At 48.5% G+C, this 15,127-nt stretch overlaps 1 protein-coding gene across 14 annotated transcripts in view; it reads left to right on the forward strand.

The window, feature by feature from the left end:
* Positions 1 to 15,127, forward strand: part of NAV2 (neuron navigator 2) — an 854,704-nt gene that overhangs the window by 788,431 nt on the left and 51,146 nt on the right. For 9 of the 14 annotated variants that reach the window (XR_012333484.1, XM_073808687.1, XM_073808684.1 and 6 more), the window contains 6 exons: positions 1,076 to 1,543; positions 2,209 to 2,274; positions 3,605 to 3,649; positions 6,182 to 6,342; positions 7,717 to 7,905; positions 14,234 to 14,286. Coding sequence is in view for 13 of the 14 variants with exons in the window: in XM_073808687.1 (XP_073664788.1) it covers positions 1,076 to 1,543; positions 2,209 to 2,274; positions 3,605 to 3,649; positions 6,182 to 6,342; positions 7,717 to 7,905; positions 14,234 to 14,286 (982 nt within the window). In the remaining variant the exon portion in view is untranslated. The remainder of the gene's footprint in view (positions 1 to 1,075; positions 1,544 to 2,208; positions 2,275 to 3,604; positions 3,650 to 6,181; positions 6,343 to 7,716; positions 7,906 to 14,233; positions 14,287 to 15,127) is intronic. The other 5 variants (XM_073808683.1, XM_033862623.2, XM_073808685.1 and 2 more) reach the window with 3 other exon arrangements.

Raw genomic sequence — 15,127 nt, forward strand, 5'->3', positions numbered from 1 at the left:
ACCAGGCAAAAAGTGTTCCTCTTCTGTCACCAGACATTGTAGTGAGGGTTGATTATGCGTTTGTTTATTTTTACAACAATTGGGATTTGTAACAACTGTTTGGAGAGGTCGGAGGTCAAACTCACACCACTTTGACTAGCTGGGTGACAGGCAACCTGCCTATCATAGTATGTAGTAGTATCGTCTCTTTTCGGAGATACCTGTTCCATGACAGTTTTAGTGGATAGAATAAAGCCGTTACATTTCTAGAGTATGTACTGTCCTTCGACTTTAAGACAGTTTCTCCATCCTACCAGAGAACCCTCTGCCAACAGAAGAGGGAAGTGTCTGTGCCATTCCCTGTGTTCTGACAGCACATTTGTGGTCATGAGCAGTGGGGGAGATGACATGCAATGGCATTTCTGTGTGTCTGTCACAGAGACACAGTTCACACCCAGCGTGTCTGGTTGAACATCTTGTGAACCCCACAAGGTTTGTGTGTATCACTGGACAGTACTAGCTCTCTGGACCTAAAAGACACATCTTTCAGGCTGGGCTTTCATGTGAGAATACATCTGAGAGGCTACATTGCCCAGGCCGCCTCCAGATCCAGCCTCCTGTTCTTGATTCTGCATGTTTGCTTAGAGATCAAAGAAACCAACTCCTTTGGAGCTGAACGGTCATAAACGGAGTGCCTGCTTTGTGCCTGGGGTCATGGATACAAAGGTGGTCTTTTCCCTTGAGATGTTTCCTGGGCAAGGGCAGTTTTCTAGTTACTCTATTTATGGAAAGAAAGGAAAGCAAGATGTTGGACCAGTGAGGGATAGGCCTGTAGAAAATTACTCCCCGTCTCCCTTTGGCTCAGGTAGATCCAGGGTCTCAGCAGCATCCTAGAACTTGAAGGTGGAGCCTTTGCTCCACCAGTGCCCTGGCCCGCTGTGTGGCAGCCTTTCCCAGGGGAGCGCCTCGAGCTGTAGAAAGGACTGCGCCTCCCTCCCCAGGGACTCTCACTAGCTCCTGTGCCCTGCCCTCCTCTGACGGCCGGCGTCCCTGGGCTTTGGGTGTTCAACCCGTGTAAACCTTTGTCTCTTCGCAGACTCTTTGGTGGGAAGCCTACCAAGCAAGTGCCCATCGCCACAGCCGAAAACATGAAAAACTCGGTGGTCATCTCCAACCCTCATGCCACCCTGAGCCAGCAAGGTAACTTAGAGTCCCCCTCGGGCAGCGGCGTCCTGAGCAGCGGCAGCAGCAGCCCTCTCTACAGTAAGAACGCAGACAGCACCCAGTCCCCCCTGGCCTCCAGCCCCAGCTCCGCCCACTCGGGCCCCTCCAACAGCCTCACGTGGGGCACCAACGCCAGCAGCTCCTCGGCCGTTAGCAAGGACGGCCTGGGCTTCCAGTCGGTCAGCAGCCTCCACACCAGTTGCGAGTCCATTGACATCTCCCTGGGCAGCGGAGGGGCGCTGAGTCACAACTCCTCCACCGGCCTCATTGCCGCCTCTAAGGATGACGCCCTGACCCCCTTTGTCAGAACCAACAGTGTGAAGACCACACTGTCGGAAAGGTTGGTGCTGTGTATTTGGCTGCCTTTATCTCCCCGAAAGACGCCCTTCCGGGAGTCCAAAGATTATGTCAGGAAGCCCAAGTGTTAGCTCACCTTTGCTGGGAGATTTCTCTCTTCCTGATCACTGCCGTCTCTCCAGAGGGAAGCCAGTTGGGGATGGATTAAGCCTGGCTCTGCTTCCTGTTGTCTTTTTCACTGTGGTTTTTCTCAGTGCATGGAGCTGCTGGAAGTCTCTTGGGGGCAGATTTCATGCTGCCTTTTGAAAGGGCATTCCGCTTTCGAAGTCCTTCCTTTTTATTGTTTGCTCATCACTGCCTCCTTCCCTGCCCCTTGTAATTGTGTTGTCCGAGCAGGGGGCGGCTGCAGCTGCGGAACGTGTGGTGGGATGTTCCTTAAGCAGCCCAGTCCACACGCTGGTCCTCGGGGCAGACACCCTCCTACTGAAGGGCCGCAGGCCAGAGCGATAGGAAATCAAGAAACCAGAATTGTCCTCAAAGCTCTGAATCTCACCGCAGTAGCGATACATGTCCATTTTCTCCACATGGGGAAGAAAGCCAGTATCAGCTCTGGAAATGAGAAAAACGTCCTAGTCGTGTATAATAACCCCACCCCCTCCTTCCAATCTAATGCACCTTCTCTTGTTTTCCACCTGCCTGGCCTTCTAGCCCTCTCTCTTCCCCTGCCGCTAGCCCTAAGTTCTGCAGAAGTACTCTGCCCAGGAAACAGGACAGGTAATGACGTTGTAGGCCGGGGACGCCACCGAGCCTCTAGCTTCCTCTGCCCCCCTGTGTCAAGCCAGATGTCTTGTATGAGGCTGTTGGCCTGCGGCTTCCGCTTGTGTTCGTGGCCCCGGTGTGCTCTGTGACCCCCCAGACATGCCTGTGAGGGTCTGTTCCGCTGCCCACAAAACTCAGAAACAGGTGGAGAGGGGCTGGCCCCTCCTCTCCCAGCTTGGGAAGGAACCTCAAGCCTGCCACCTGGCGAGGGGCGGCAGAAGCCCTCACTGGCATCTCAGCCTCCCCGTGGCATGCTCCTGCTTCCCAGCTTCCTGCCCTTTCTCCTCTCTCCCCTCCGCCTCCGAGCCCAGAAGTGACCTGCCGCCCACCACACGGCTCTGCGGCCCTCACCTTTGTCTCCCACACCCCTGCTCCCCACGCAGCTGGCTCTTTGCCCTCTCAAAGGCCTCTGCTGCGGATTGGCTCTGTGTCTCGCAGGCTGTGGTGTTCTGTGTGCCCGTTTTCTGTAAGAAGAATATGTGGAGTGTTGTTGGCCCCCAGATGCCCTGAGGGTGGGCCTCAGACATGGATCTTGACCTTGAGTTTGTGGGGAAGCCATGGCTTGGCCAAACGTAATGAGCAGATGTTGTTTCGTGCCAGGGGGAAAAAAATTAATGAAAACCCTCTTCACCCCATTAACAGCGACAACTTTGCTTTTGTCAGACTCATAGACCAAGCCTTTAAACCTAGCTCCTTGGAAATCCGAATGCTGTGACTTTATCAGCCAGCAGGTCGTAACGTGCCCCGACTCTGCCCAGGGCTCAGCTCCTAGCTCCGCCCAATGACAGCCTCGGAAACTGAGAGGGACCTGGAATTCACTTGTTCCAGATGAATTCCAAATATGCAGACTGCTGGCCTCTTGAAACTCTCCAGCAAGTCCCTTCTCTCACTTGAAGTCATCGCCAGTGGCATTTGGTGGCGGGCCAGAGTGCTTAGGGGTGCGGGGAGCCCGGCGTGTCTCTCTGCCGCGGAAGGCATGGGCTCTGCTTCCAGATGGGGGGCAGATCCTGAGTTGGGCTTTGAACCCGTGGAAAAGGTGGAGCAGTTGGGGCCGAGTGGATCAGGCCTCCTGGGGACGGGGGTGGAGGATGCCTGGGTGTGGGCGCAGGCCTGGGCTTCCTTTGTTCCCGTGGCTGTGGATGTGTTGCATGCAGAGGACCCCTCCCTGGTGAAGTGAGTCTCTTCCTCCAGATCTCTTGGCTCGTCCTTAGCCTCTCCCCCCTCACATGGCCTGCTTTCCCTGTGCTTCTCTGAGGTTCTTATGTTTGTTTTAACTTTCCTACAGTGACCCGCACCTTGATAGGAACACTTTGCCTAAAAAAGGACTCAGGTATCTGTGTTTTCTCCTTGCATCCGTGCCATCTGGTGTGGCTCTGGGGCTTGGCTGTGCGGCTCTCTCGTGGCTGGTGGGGCTCGGGCCGGGCTGGGGGTCCCCGCTTTGGCAGCAGGACCCTTTGGATGATGGCTCCCCGCGCAACCCTCTCGTTCTCATCTCTCTGTGTGTCGGCTTCTTTGCTTGAGCAGAGGCTGTGCTCTTTCAGGCTTACTGTGGTCAGACCATCTCATGACAGCCATCCCTGAGCGAGCCCGGAGAGCGGTGACCGCTTCTTCTGGGGCCAGTGGGTTTAATCGCTGATCACTTTGCCATGACCATTCCATTCACGGGCTGTCTTCCAAGAGAAAGGATATGACTTGTAGCATGTTGATTTGTCAGCCGGGACACAGAGCAAAGGAGAGAAATATCCCCCCCACCCCCACCCCCGCCAATTTGAAGATTTTTAACTTTCTGGCCCATAGAAAGTTGCTGAGGACAGGTGCTTTGCACTTGGCTGAATATTCTAATTGAAAATCGGGTCACTTTTCAATGCCCAGCAAGACATGGGTGTGTTCATTTTTTTGATGTAAGAAAATGAAGTAAGGACTTCATTGAAGTCCTTGAAGTAAGGACTTCATTGTAAGAAAATGAAGTAAGGACTTCATTGAAGAAAAGAAAGTAAGGACTTCCTTTCCAAGAGCGAATGTCCTTGCATTCACTGTAAGTGATGGCTCGTTTTTGGCGCCGGTCCTGGTGAAACAAGATGCTATAAGTCACCTCTGCTCACGCCATCCACCTCACTTTGCCACCCAGAAGGACTTCAGTCCTAACGCCTGGCCCGTGATCTTAATGTCCCGTGGTTACAGCTGTTGTTTCTCCCGCTCTCTAAACACCTCGTTCTTTGTAGCATCGGCTTCACCCCGCACCAAGCAGTAAGTGCTTTCGCAAAACATGGAACTTGGAATGAAATGTTACGTTGCTGTCGTGTATGTCTGTAGTTAATAACCAGCAGTTCTTAAGGCTGAGAGCATTTTGACCAGTAATGGGAGGTAGGTATCAATGCTTCCTTTCAACAGGAGTTCCGAGTAAAGCCAAATCTAAAAACCTAAGAATAAAAGTATTGAAAAAGCCCCAACCGACCTCCAGACGGAGGAAGTTCAGCACGGTGGCCTTCGAGGGGGCAGTTGGCAAGGCCTTTAGTACTCAACAGTTTCCGTCATGCTTGTCGGCACTCAGGCTGATGCTTAAATCATATCCACTCTTCACGTGAGTTTGACCTTGACGCCCCAGCGTCGCTCCCAGAGGAAGCTCACATCTTCGAATATCGCCATTTCGTAATGCTAGTGTGTATATTTCTGGAGCAGATCTATTCTGTGAAAATTATGTAGCTCTAGCTGTTAAAATCAGTTTTTAAAAGAATTCAGAATAGAGGTAAGTGACAGGGTATCCTCAGGCAATTGATGGGACCTAGAAAGTCCAACTATAGTAAAAACATTAAGGAAGAATCGTGTTTATGTTCCCTCTCACTGTGACTCCCTTTCTAGCTCACCCGCTCCGTACACACACACATCCAATACCAACACATGGACAACACCTTGTCCTAAGTCAAGAGGACCCTCTATTTACGTAATCAGTAGTAACCCCACGGTAATCTGTTTATAAGTCCAAAGTACTCTGGCCGCTGGGGCACTTCAGACATTCGAGATGCTGCCTGTGGGCATAATGAGAAGAGCCCACAGGCAGCATCTGTAATGGATTTGGGAATCAGACAAATATGGACTGAAATCTCGGCACGTGATTCAAGGCAGGCCGTCAGCTCCCCTGAATGTAAAACAGGAATAATAGCATCTGTGTTGCTGGGAGAGTCCGAGGCTTCAGTAAGATAACGTCTGTGAAGGCACCTGGCACGTTGGGGACGTTCAATAAATCATTACCAAATATACATTTCAGAATTAATGACGAGGTGGACCCCGTGACTTCTGAAGACCCTCCCCTGTGTGAGACCCAATGATTTGGGTTCCTGTTGTGAAGACTGGTTTCTACCAGATCTAGTAACTACTGTCAGCGTCGGTCTCCTCATACCTTCCTTTACGTGTCTGGTTTCTGATACTCCGTGATTCATGGCCACTTACTTGCCCTCCAGAATGCAGATGCCATGAGCTATCTAATTAAAACTTCCTCAGAGCTCTGACAGCAGCTTGTTTTGCTGCTTCAGTCCTGTCAAGGTGGAGGCTTTGAAATGACACCGTCATGAATCAACATGTTACAGATACGCCCAGGGACGGCTCGTTTGAGCGTTTACCCATCTTGTTCCCTTTATGTAGTTCCCTCAAAACTGAAAGGAATTGCAGTTTTCCCCCAAAGACAGCCAAGTGGCAAAAAAGGTTTTGAGAAACTTTGTGAGTTTCGGGATGTGTAGCGATCTGATTTTTCAAACGTCACCTTTGGATGTATATTTTCTTTTTATATGTTTATCGTCAGCTCCAGAGAGCTCATTTTCATAAGCGTTGTTCGTAGTTAATCCCAGCCTGATTTCTGTCTGTCCAGGTACACCCCCACCTCCCAGCTTCGCACACAAGAAGACGCAAAAGAATGGTTACGGTCCCACTCTGCAGGAGGCCTGCAGGACACGGCCGCCAACTCTCCTTTCTCCTCTGGCTCCAGTGTAACTTCTCCCTCCGGAACAAGATTCAACTTTTCTCAGCTTGGTGAGTAGCTACTTGGCATTAACTGTGTTGATCAGCGCCTTAGGGCAGAGGTTATCTTGCATTTTGAAAGAGACCTGTGGTCACATCACTCTCAGTATCTGATCAGCCCTCAGCAGTGTAGTTTGATTATAGGCAATTGATAGCAAAAGAAAAGAAAAATGTGTCTTGGTTCTCTATCAGTAATTTTCTCTACACGGTTGATATAGGTGGGGTTATAGCAAAGAGCAAACCATCCACGGAATGAGAAGAATGTATTCTAAGACCTCTGAAGATGTAGGTTTTATAGCGTATCCCATGTTTGGTCATCCTCATTGCTTTATTAAACCGGAAATAAAGACCAGGTTTTGACCGAGCAGATATTCTTGGAAATGCCTACCGGTGACATCATGCTTTGCCTGGCACAGTGAGGAAAGGAAAAGAATTTGTAACACGGTCCCTGCTGACATGTCAACGGATGCTTCTTTTAGAGAGACAAACACCCACACAGACTCATAGATAGGTAAAAGAGAACAGTCCAAAGCTTTCTATGAATCCGTGTAAAAACTGCATATGATCCGACAGCAAGTATACACAGTTAGAAAAAGGAAAGAACAGTCCTGGCTGAAGTGACTGGGAACGGTTACACGAAGGTGGCAGGATGAGAGCTGATCCTTCCAAGACAGAAAGAGAGGGAAATATTTTTTCCAGTCTCCTCTCGTTCTTTAGAGAGGCAGCCTTTTCTGATTATTGTAAATAATAAACTCAGTCTTTCAGGACTTCTGATCAAGTAAGGGTTAACTCCTCATCGTTAATGAACCGAAGGCATACTTCTGAACTATCTTACGTTACTGAAATGGACAGGATTTTAATAAGAAAGCCAGTTTCGGCGAAGGTAAATGCACCCCCTTTGCACTGAAGCTCTGCCGGCACCATTATGAACTCTTCCCCATCTGAGACAGTGAGACCTGTGTTCATATTGTTCTTTCCTGGCTGTAACTCTTTGAGGCAAGGGTTTCTTGTCATGCACAAATGCTTCCCATCTGATCAAAAGCCCGGCTGGACTATTTTGGGCTTTTGGCTTTAGGGAGAATTGTTCCAGATGAGCCCAGAAAGTAATTAGCTCATGCCTGGAAGGTGACACTAGCTTGTCTGAATGTGCCAGGTTGGAAAGCTGAGGCCCAGAGCCTCGCTTTGGAACTGACCCACCTTTCCTCACTTTTTAGCTGTAAGTGTGTTACTCAGGTGCCGGTGTGACCACCTTTGAGAAAATAGACAAGGGAGAGAAGCTGACGGGGACGGGGATGGCTCATCGTAAGCGGCCTCCTCTTCGTCCCCCTTTAGGGTTTGAGCCGGGACATGAATCTCCAACCCTCTGACTGACTCCTTTCCTTCCAGCGAGTCCCACCACTGTCACCCAGATTAGCTTGTCCAACCCGACCATGCTGAGGACCCACAGCCTCTCCAACGCCGACGGGCAGTACGACCCGTACACGGACAGCCGCTTCCGGAACAGCTCCATGTCCCTGGACGAGAAGAGCCGAACCATGAGCCGCTCGGGCTCATTCCGGGATGGGTTTGAAGAAGGTAAGAAGCAAGGAGGTTGACCCTCTCTCACGTTGTGCAGAGCGGTTAACAGTCCTCTATACCGAGTTCACGTCACTGACCTAAGAGTCCACCTGTACAAGTTTCCAACTCGCCACTTACTCTGGGGCGGGGGGCTGGGGAACTCTGAATTGTAGGGTCTGACTCTTAATTAACCTCGCAGGACGGTAGGGAAGGACTTCCCTGGTGGCGCAGTGGTTGAGAGTCCGCCTGCCGAGGCAGGGGACACGGGTTCGTGCCCCGGTCCGGGAAGATCCCACATGCCGCGGAGCGGCTGGGCCCGTCAGCCATGGCCGCTGAGCCTGCGCGTCCAGAGCCTGTGCTCCGCAACGGGAGAGGCCACAACAGTGAGAGGCCTGCGTACCGCAAAAAAACCCAAAACAAAACCAAACCTAAAAAGGACTGTAGGGAAGACAAAACACGGGTGAACCCTGGGGGTGACCGAGTTCCGCTCCAGGCTTCTCTCCCTTGGACGTGGGCCTAGCTTCTTGGCATGCACTGCCACTGTGAGATTCAGCCGCCGGCACACCATCTTGGCAACGCCAGTTACTGGAGAGTTCGCTTCCCTGTGCCAACACACCCGTATGGCTTTGGGAGGCTGTCGGCAGCCACGCCTCTCCCCTTCGCTCCAGAATTTTCTGTTTCTTTTCTCAAGCACCAGTTTTTTTAAGTTTGTTGCTTTCAGTTTTGCCCTTTTCCTTCTTTGTTTGCTAACTGGGAATATTTGGTGTTGGATTTTTATGTTTTGTTCATTTGAATCAGAAAACTACAGTGGGCATCTTCATCAGCCATCTTCCTAACTCAGTTCATTTCTCTTTCCTACTTCAGTCAAGGTGTGAGTTAGGTGAGCAAGCAGTCAAAATGTTGGGAAGGCATATCACCCCCACCCCCAAAAGCTTCCCACAGATGGGGATGATAAGACATTGGTGTCAGTACCGGTGACAAATGGTTAAGAATATGGGATAATAATACCAGGGTTTGAATTCCAGCTCCACTACTTCTGAGGTGTATGATCTTGGGCAAGTTAACTTCACCTCTCTGTGCCTTTGTATTTTCACTGATGAAGTAGGAGTACCAGGCTCATGGAAATATGAGAATTAAATGAGATAATATATATAAATGTTAATCCAGTAATGTTAGTACCTGTTACAGCCTGAAAACTGAGCTTCAGCATTGATGTCCTGGAAGTCCCCAGCCAGAGGAGGGGGGACTCTTGGAGCAAATGGAGCCAAGGCTGAGGGCCATGGCCCTGGTTGTGCCTTTTCTGCCAGTGACAGAACAGAATGGGGGGTGGGGAGGGGAGTCACAGGCACTTCCCTCTGCTCCCAGGTCCCTGTGAGAATGGGGAAAGATGCCCAGTGTCCTCCTGGTAGGAAAGAACAAATAAACTTGTGACTGTCGAGGAAACCCCTAAACAAGTCAAGAGGGAGAGAGATGCAAGATGTCAGCTTCTGCCCTGCCCAGTGTTCTTTTTAACAAAAGTTGTAAAGAGTTTAGTTACAGAGCAGTTGCCCCCTGGTTAACCTTCCTTAATTCTCTCCACTCTGATTTATGTATCATTTGCGTCCATTGAGCAGACACTCGTCTGTAAATCCATCTGTGGGAACCCACTGGGACAGAGGATTAAGGAGGGGCAGAGCCTGAGTTACTGAGAGCGTTTTGCTGGATTTAAAAGCTAGAAATCAGTCGTAATCGTGGAGGGCACGTTGACCGTAAGGTGAAGGAGTAGGCAGTTTGTCTTTAACATTTTTCTGATCAGTGGGCGAACCAAGCATGGCCACAAAGCATTTCCCAGCCCTCCTGATAATGACTCATGAATGGAGAGTGCCCTGTGCCCTATTCATCTGCTGTGTCCCGTGTGTACCTGAGTGAACCGTGTTCAGTGCTGCAACTTGTCCAAACAAGCACACTTGACCTCATAAAGGTCCAGGACCGTTACAGTATCATCATCAGATGGGTTTTTTTATTCCATCTGGAATCAAGCCGTCAGGCAGCACCACTGTGGCATATCCGAGATGTCAAAGTGACATTGATATAAAGGGCTTGCCCACAAGCAGCGTCTAGACTTTTGTAAACCTGCTGATTCATGGTGATGTGGAACTGAAGCGCAGCGGTAAAATCAAATTTGGGGAGAAGAGGTAGAGACTGCTGTCGATATACTAAGAAACATGTAACATCTTCATCTTTTGGGAAATTTGACATCAGATTGATTTTATTTCTTCCAAGGCTATTACATTACAAAAACAAAATAGGGCTTGTGCCATTCGGTGTTTTTAATTCCATTGGGGGACGACTTTTTTTTTTTTCCCCCTCATAAACTCCTGGTACTGCAGAAACAGTTGGGAAAAAATCCACATCTCATGTTGGGACCGAATAGAACCTCCTTATATTGATAAGAGGCAGTTAGATATCATATGCCAGAAAGCAGAAAGAAAGTTTAGGAAGAATTAGCACAAGTACTTGAGTGAGGTTTTTGTGGGATTTAATTAGCACTTTCCATTTTGAAGGAAATGGAAGTCATAAATATGTAGATGAGGTACAGGCATGGCCCAGGTGCAACCTTTCAAGGTTATTTCAGGTAAATTACTTTCCGTCAGATGCATTATGCAATCTTCAAGTCAACTTTACTAGTGCACTTTAGGGAGATGCTTGAGGCACTTTTCAAATGAATGTTTTTGGAGAAAAAAAAATCCAGGGACTTTACCAGTCATCCCCAAGAACTGGTGCAGTCTAAATCAGTTCATATGGAACCCACAGAAACGGAGCAGCTTATTAGTAAATAAATCTTTGTTGCAGCTCTCCTGTGTTTCTAGCCCCTGAGTTACACTTGGATTCAAGTCCTGGCACCTCCACTGTTAGCAAGGTGACTTTGGGTAAGGGACTTGACCCTGTTCAGCCTATTTCCTGTTCACTAGAATGTGGAAAATAAGTACAACTGTACCTACTTCAGAGGACTGAAGTGAAGATTAGGTGAGATAAATCCTGGAAGGCATTTAGCAGAATGACTTTGAAAGGGGTTTATAGTAAGTACTCAGTTCAGTGGTAGCTATTGTTACAGTTGTCATGTTTGGTTTTATCCTTCTCCCCATGGGCCATTTCAACCCCATCTTGTTTATGGCAAAGTTGAACAGAGGAAGTGACTTGGGGACTTTTTGCAGCCAGAACTATGTCCTGAACTCCTGATTCTCAGCCCTCTGTGTTTCTACCCAATCCTGCCTTACACTTGTCTCTTCCTTGGCCACAGCTGGGCTTTCTTTCGTGTCTGAAGCAAACCCTGCACCTTCATCAGCGTGGTCGCCATTTTCAGTTATGCTTCCTCCGCTGGTTGAGAGGGCAGCCCATTAGCCATCAGAACTGCATCTCATTCTCACCGACTCCTTCCTTCCACAGCCCCCAGTGGCAGAGCGAGGACTAGAGTGCAATACCCAGACTCACTTTCTCTCTCTGCTACTGACCAGCTGTGTGTGCTTGACCACATGGCTTAGCCTCTCTGGACCTAAATTTACTCCTGTGTTCATTAGGGATAGAAATTCCTGCCCTGTCTGGGAATATTACCTACAAATTCTCTATGATGATGAGGATTACTTCAAATGGTAGTATGAGGAAGTGCTCGATTAGTATGAAGCTGAATATATACATATATCTACGTCTATATCTATATCCGTAGATATATATATGGTGCCCAAGTGTGACAACAGAGGCATTTGTTTGCTTTATTGGCTGGAGTATGCCCAGTTGTCTCATTCCATCCTGTGATTTCACCCCTACCTGTGCCTTCTAGTTCTTCTCAAACATGCACTTTTTGCTTGTTTGGCCCCAGATTGTGCCTATGTAGACTGAATGAGGGGTTTAGGAAACCGTTCTAAATATACCAAAAAGCTTTACCCAAAACAAAAAACCCTCAGATACCAGTAAACAAGGTCACTCAAGGGCAAAGCCACCTCCAGATTTCTGGTCTGCAGATTCTGTCCCTGAATGCTGTAGCACCTTAGGCAGGTTGTTCCACCTCTCTGGGTTTCAGCTGAGTCAGCGGCAGAGAAGGCCTAGATATTCTCCGTGGTGCCTTGTATCTTCAGATTTTTGGAGGTACAGGTATAGGGAGGAAGCTGCGGAGCATGCTTCTGCTGCTCTGGCTTTGTAAGTCTCACAAGCATTCTGTGGTCCAAAAGTATCCCAGCCACGTAACCCGGGCTCTGCCTTGGCTCAGTTTTCTTGAAGGAAGGCCAGCTGCAGTGGTTCAGGCAGCCATATTTAGCTCTGGGTTGATCTGGAAAGCAAGGACTCTTTCTTTGGACCACAGCCTCGCTGTTGCCATTTACAAGTGAGAGGAATGAATTACGGAGAAAAATAATTACCTCCACCCGAAGCCTGCCGGATGCGCTCCTCTCTGCCTGCGGCCCCAAGCCTGTCTTGCGGTATTGCTGAAGGCAGTATCAGTGAATCCATGTGAGTGAGGTAGAGAAATACAAGAGACAGACCTCCATTTCTCAGCAGCCCGAGTCCACGCAGCAGCCCTGTGCAGGCCTCCGGAGCGGGCGTCTGGCAGGTGCTGTGATTGAAGGACGGCTCCGCGCTAGTCACCTCTCTTCCCTCAACTTGGCCTCCAGCGTAATTTCCCCCCTAGTGTCTGTGTCGTGGGGCTAAAGTAACTTACCCCTTTGGACCATTAGGCCGCTAGGTTGGGGCATGAGAGGCCTCTGTTAACATGTGGGCATATTAACACTGAAAGCCATTATTGGCCGTTAACACCTTCAACTGATTTTTTAGGCGCATGGGCCAGATGAGTCATGGATGGAGAAAGAAAGGAGGAAAAGATCTAGAACCTCGGGCATTGCTGAAGAGGGTGGATCTGAGTGACGGTGCAGGGATAGCCTCAGAGCAATTGGCGCCGTCTAAGAGAGAAGAGGACCAGAAGTGCAAGCCGAGAGCTGTGTGGGTTAGAGGAGGGAGGAAGCCCATCCCGGTGGCTGTCGGGAAATGAGATGGGGCTCCAGGAGAAGATGCTGTTTGAGCTGATCCTGGTGATTTGGATGGGTAGGAGTGGGAAACTTCCTAAACCAAAGGAACTGAATGGGCAGAGACTCTGAGATGGCCAAGTACCACGCAGGCCATGCTTGAGAGAGCCGTGCAGGATTCAGAGTGCGACAGGAGCACCTAAATGAAGGATGGGAGGTCGGAAGCTTTGTTGGGGAGACGGTGTGGAGGCACCAGAGTGGTCGGCTGAGCCGTTGCTGGGATATCTGTGGGCAGGTAGCTTCTGCCAACCGCCGATCCAAGTTGAGTTCACTCCTTGGGTGGTAGGTGAAAGCCGTATAGTACACATGGAAAGTTCTTCCCCAGCCTCCCACCCTCAGACCGCAGGTGAGAGCGCAGCGTGGGGTAGAGGCATTCCACTCCTGGTCAGGGAAGCCGTGCCCCATTAGAAGGTCTGTGGTGTCTCAACAGGCATATTTCTGTCTTTCAAACAAGTTGTTGGGAGATTACTAAGAAAATGTCATTAAAGAATCTGGTTTCCAAGAAGAGAAGTCAGCCAGAATACCTAGTCCTGGAAAAGACCATGGTTTAAATTACATGAAAACAGAAAATAAAATGTCTCCATTGGCTGGGGGCAGGAGGGGGTGAGGAGGGCACAAGGATGGTACCCAAAATACCAGTCGCAAACAGAAGAGAGAACACTTTGTAGACATGATAGAAATCAAATGAAGAATCTATGTTTCTGTGGATATGTTTTCTAAACAAGGTTCTAGCACGTGGTCATCTAGAATGAATTTACCGTGGCCAACAGCCAGCATCCTGTGCTCAAAATAATCAGCTCATCTTTTTGCTTATACAAATGGCAGTTGCTAGCAGGATATAAAATATATATGCAACCCAATCTTAACCCTAAGGGAATACATCAGAAAAAAGAAAGGAATAAAATATGCTGGAACAGAGCAGGTAAAAGTTGCCTCTGGGTAATAGAATTATGAGTCACACAGGTTATGGCAGTGAAAATGCTTCTTAACATTTCTCTGTACTTGAAACATATAACTTAGTAATTATGTGTTATTTTGATAGTTGGAGCAGGGGTAGTATATAGAATGGTGTAAGAAAAAAATGTGGTAATAGAGAAATGACTCCCATAGGAAATTATTCCTTACTTGACACTGACCTGTCACCAAACCAGGAAAGGTTGGGTCAAGATGAGGTTCAGTTGCTGCAAGCCTGGTAATGTCCTCTAATGCTGAGTTTCTCCTTCCCTTCCCCTTTTCGGCTCCGTAGTAGCCAACTGTGCAATTCACCTTTTCTATCTTTTCTTTTTTTTAAACAGTTCATGGATCCTCACTCTCCTTGGTTTCCAGCACGTCATCAATTTATTCTACAGTGAGTATAAATCAATGCTGTGTGGCTCTCTGTGTCAAAAATAAAATAGCATGTCTCCTAGAGAGAGTATTTCCATTATAAGGGAATCAATTAATTAGGGAACAAGGGTTGAAATTCACAAACAGTTACTGATGTACCAACCAATAAATCAGGAGCTGACTTTTGTCAAAGTGGCATTGTGCTTCGAGTGGTAACTAGTTAGAATGTGTGAGATGCCTTTTTTGACTTTGTGTCTGCCTCAGTTCCTTTGTCTGTAAAGTAGAAAGGACAGCAGCCCCTACCTTGTGGCATTGTAATGAGAATTAAAGTTACGAATATTACTGTTCACTGCAATATAAATTCCTTGAGGACAAGGACTTTTTTCTGGTTTTATTCCTAGTGCCTAGAACCGGGCCTAGCATATAGTAGGTGTTCAGAAAATACGTTTGCGTGAAATAAGAAAATGCACGTAAAGCAATGAATAGAGTGTATGCGGCACAGAGGAAGCGCTCGTAAATGACAGCTGTCATCAGTGAGAGGTCTACTGAACAAAAGCCAAACAATCAAATATAGTACTGGATTTATTCAGTATGCTTACTTTTTATAGCTCTGTGCATAACTATCTTAAAAACTTTAACTTGGGAATTCCTGTAGGAAAAAAAACATTTGATTAATTAGGAATTGGGAATTCTTTAGCCCTTAATTCCATGGAGGACAGATGTTTTAATAATTCAGTTTTTGGTAATGCCAGGTGTCTCGGCTCTGTAGTGGGACAGACTGTAGATAGCCCCCTGTAAGTAAAAGACCATCCCAGAATTAAGCCAGAGAGCCCAGGCCCTGACTGTCTTTCTTAGGCCTATAG

The sequence above is a fragment of the Tursiops truncatus genome, chromosome 8 (assembly GCF_011762595.2).
Source record: "Tursiops truncatus isolate mTurTru1 chromosome 8, mTurTru1.mat.Y, whole genome shotgun sequence".
Taxonomy (NCBI): Eukaryota; Metazoa; Chordata; class Mammalia; order Artiodactyla; family Delphinidae; genus Tursiops; species Tursiops truncatus.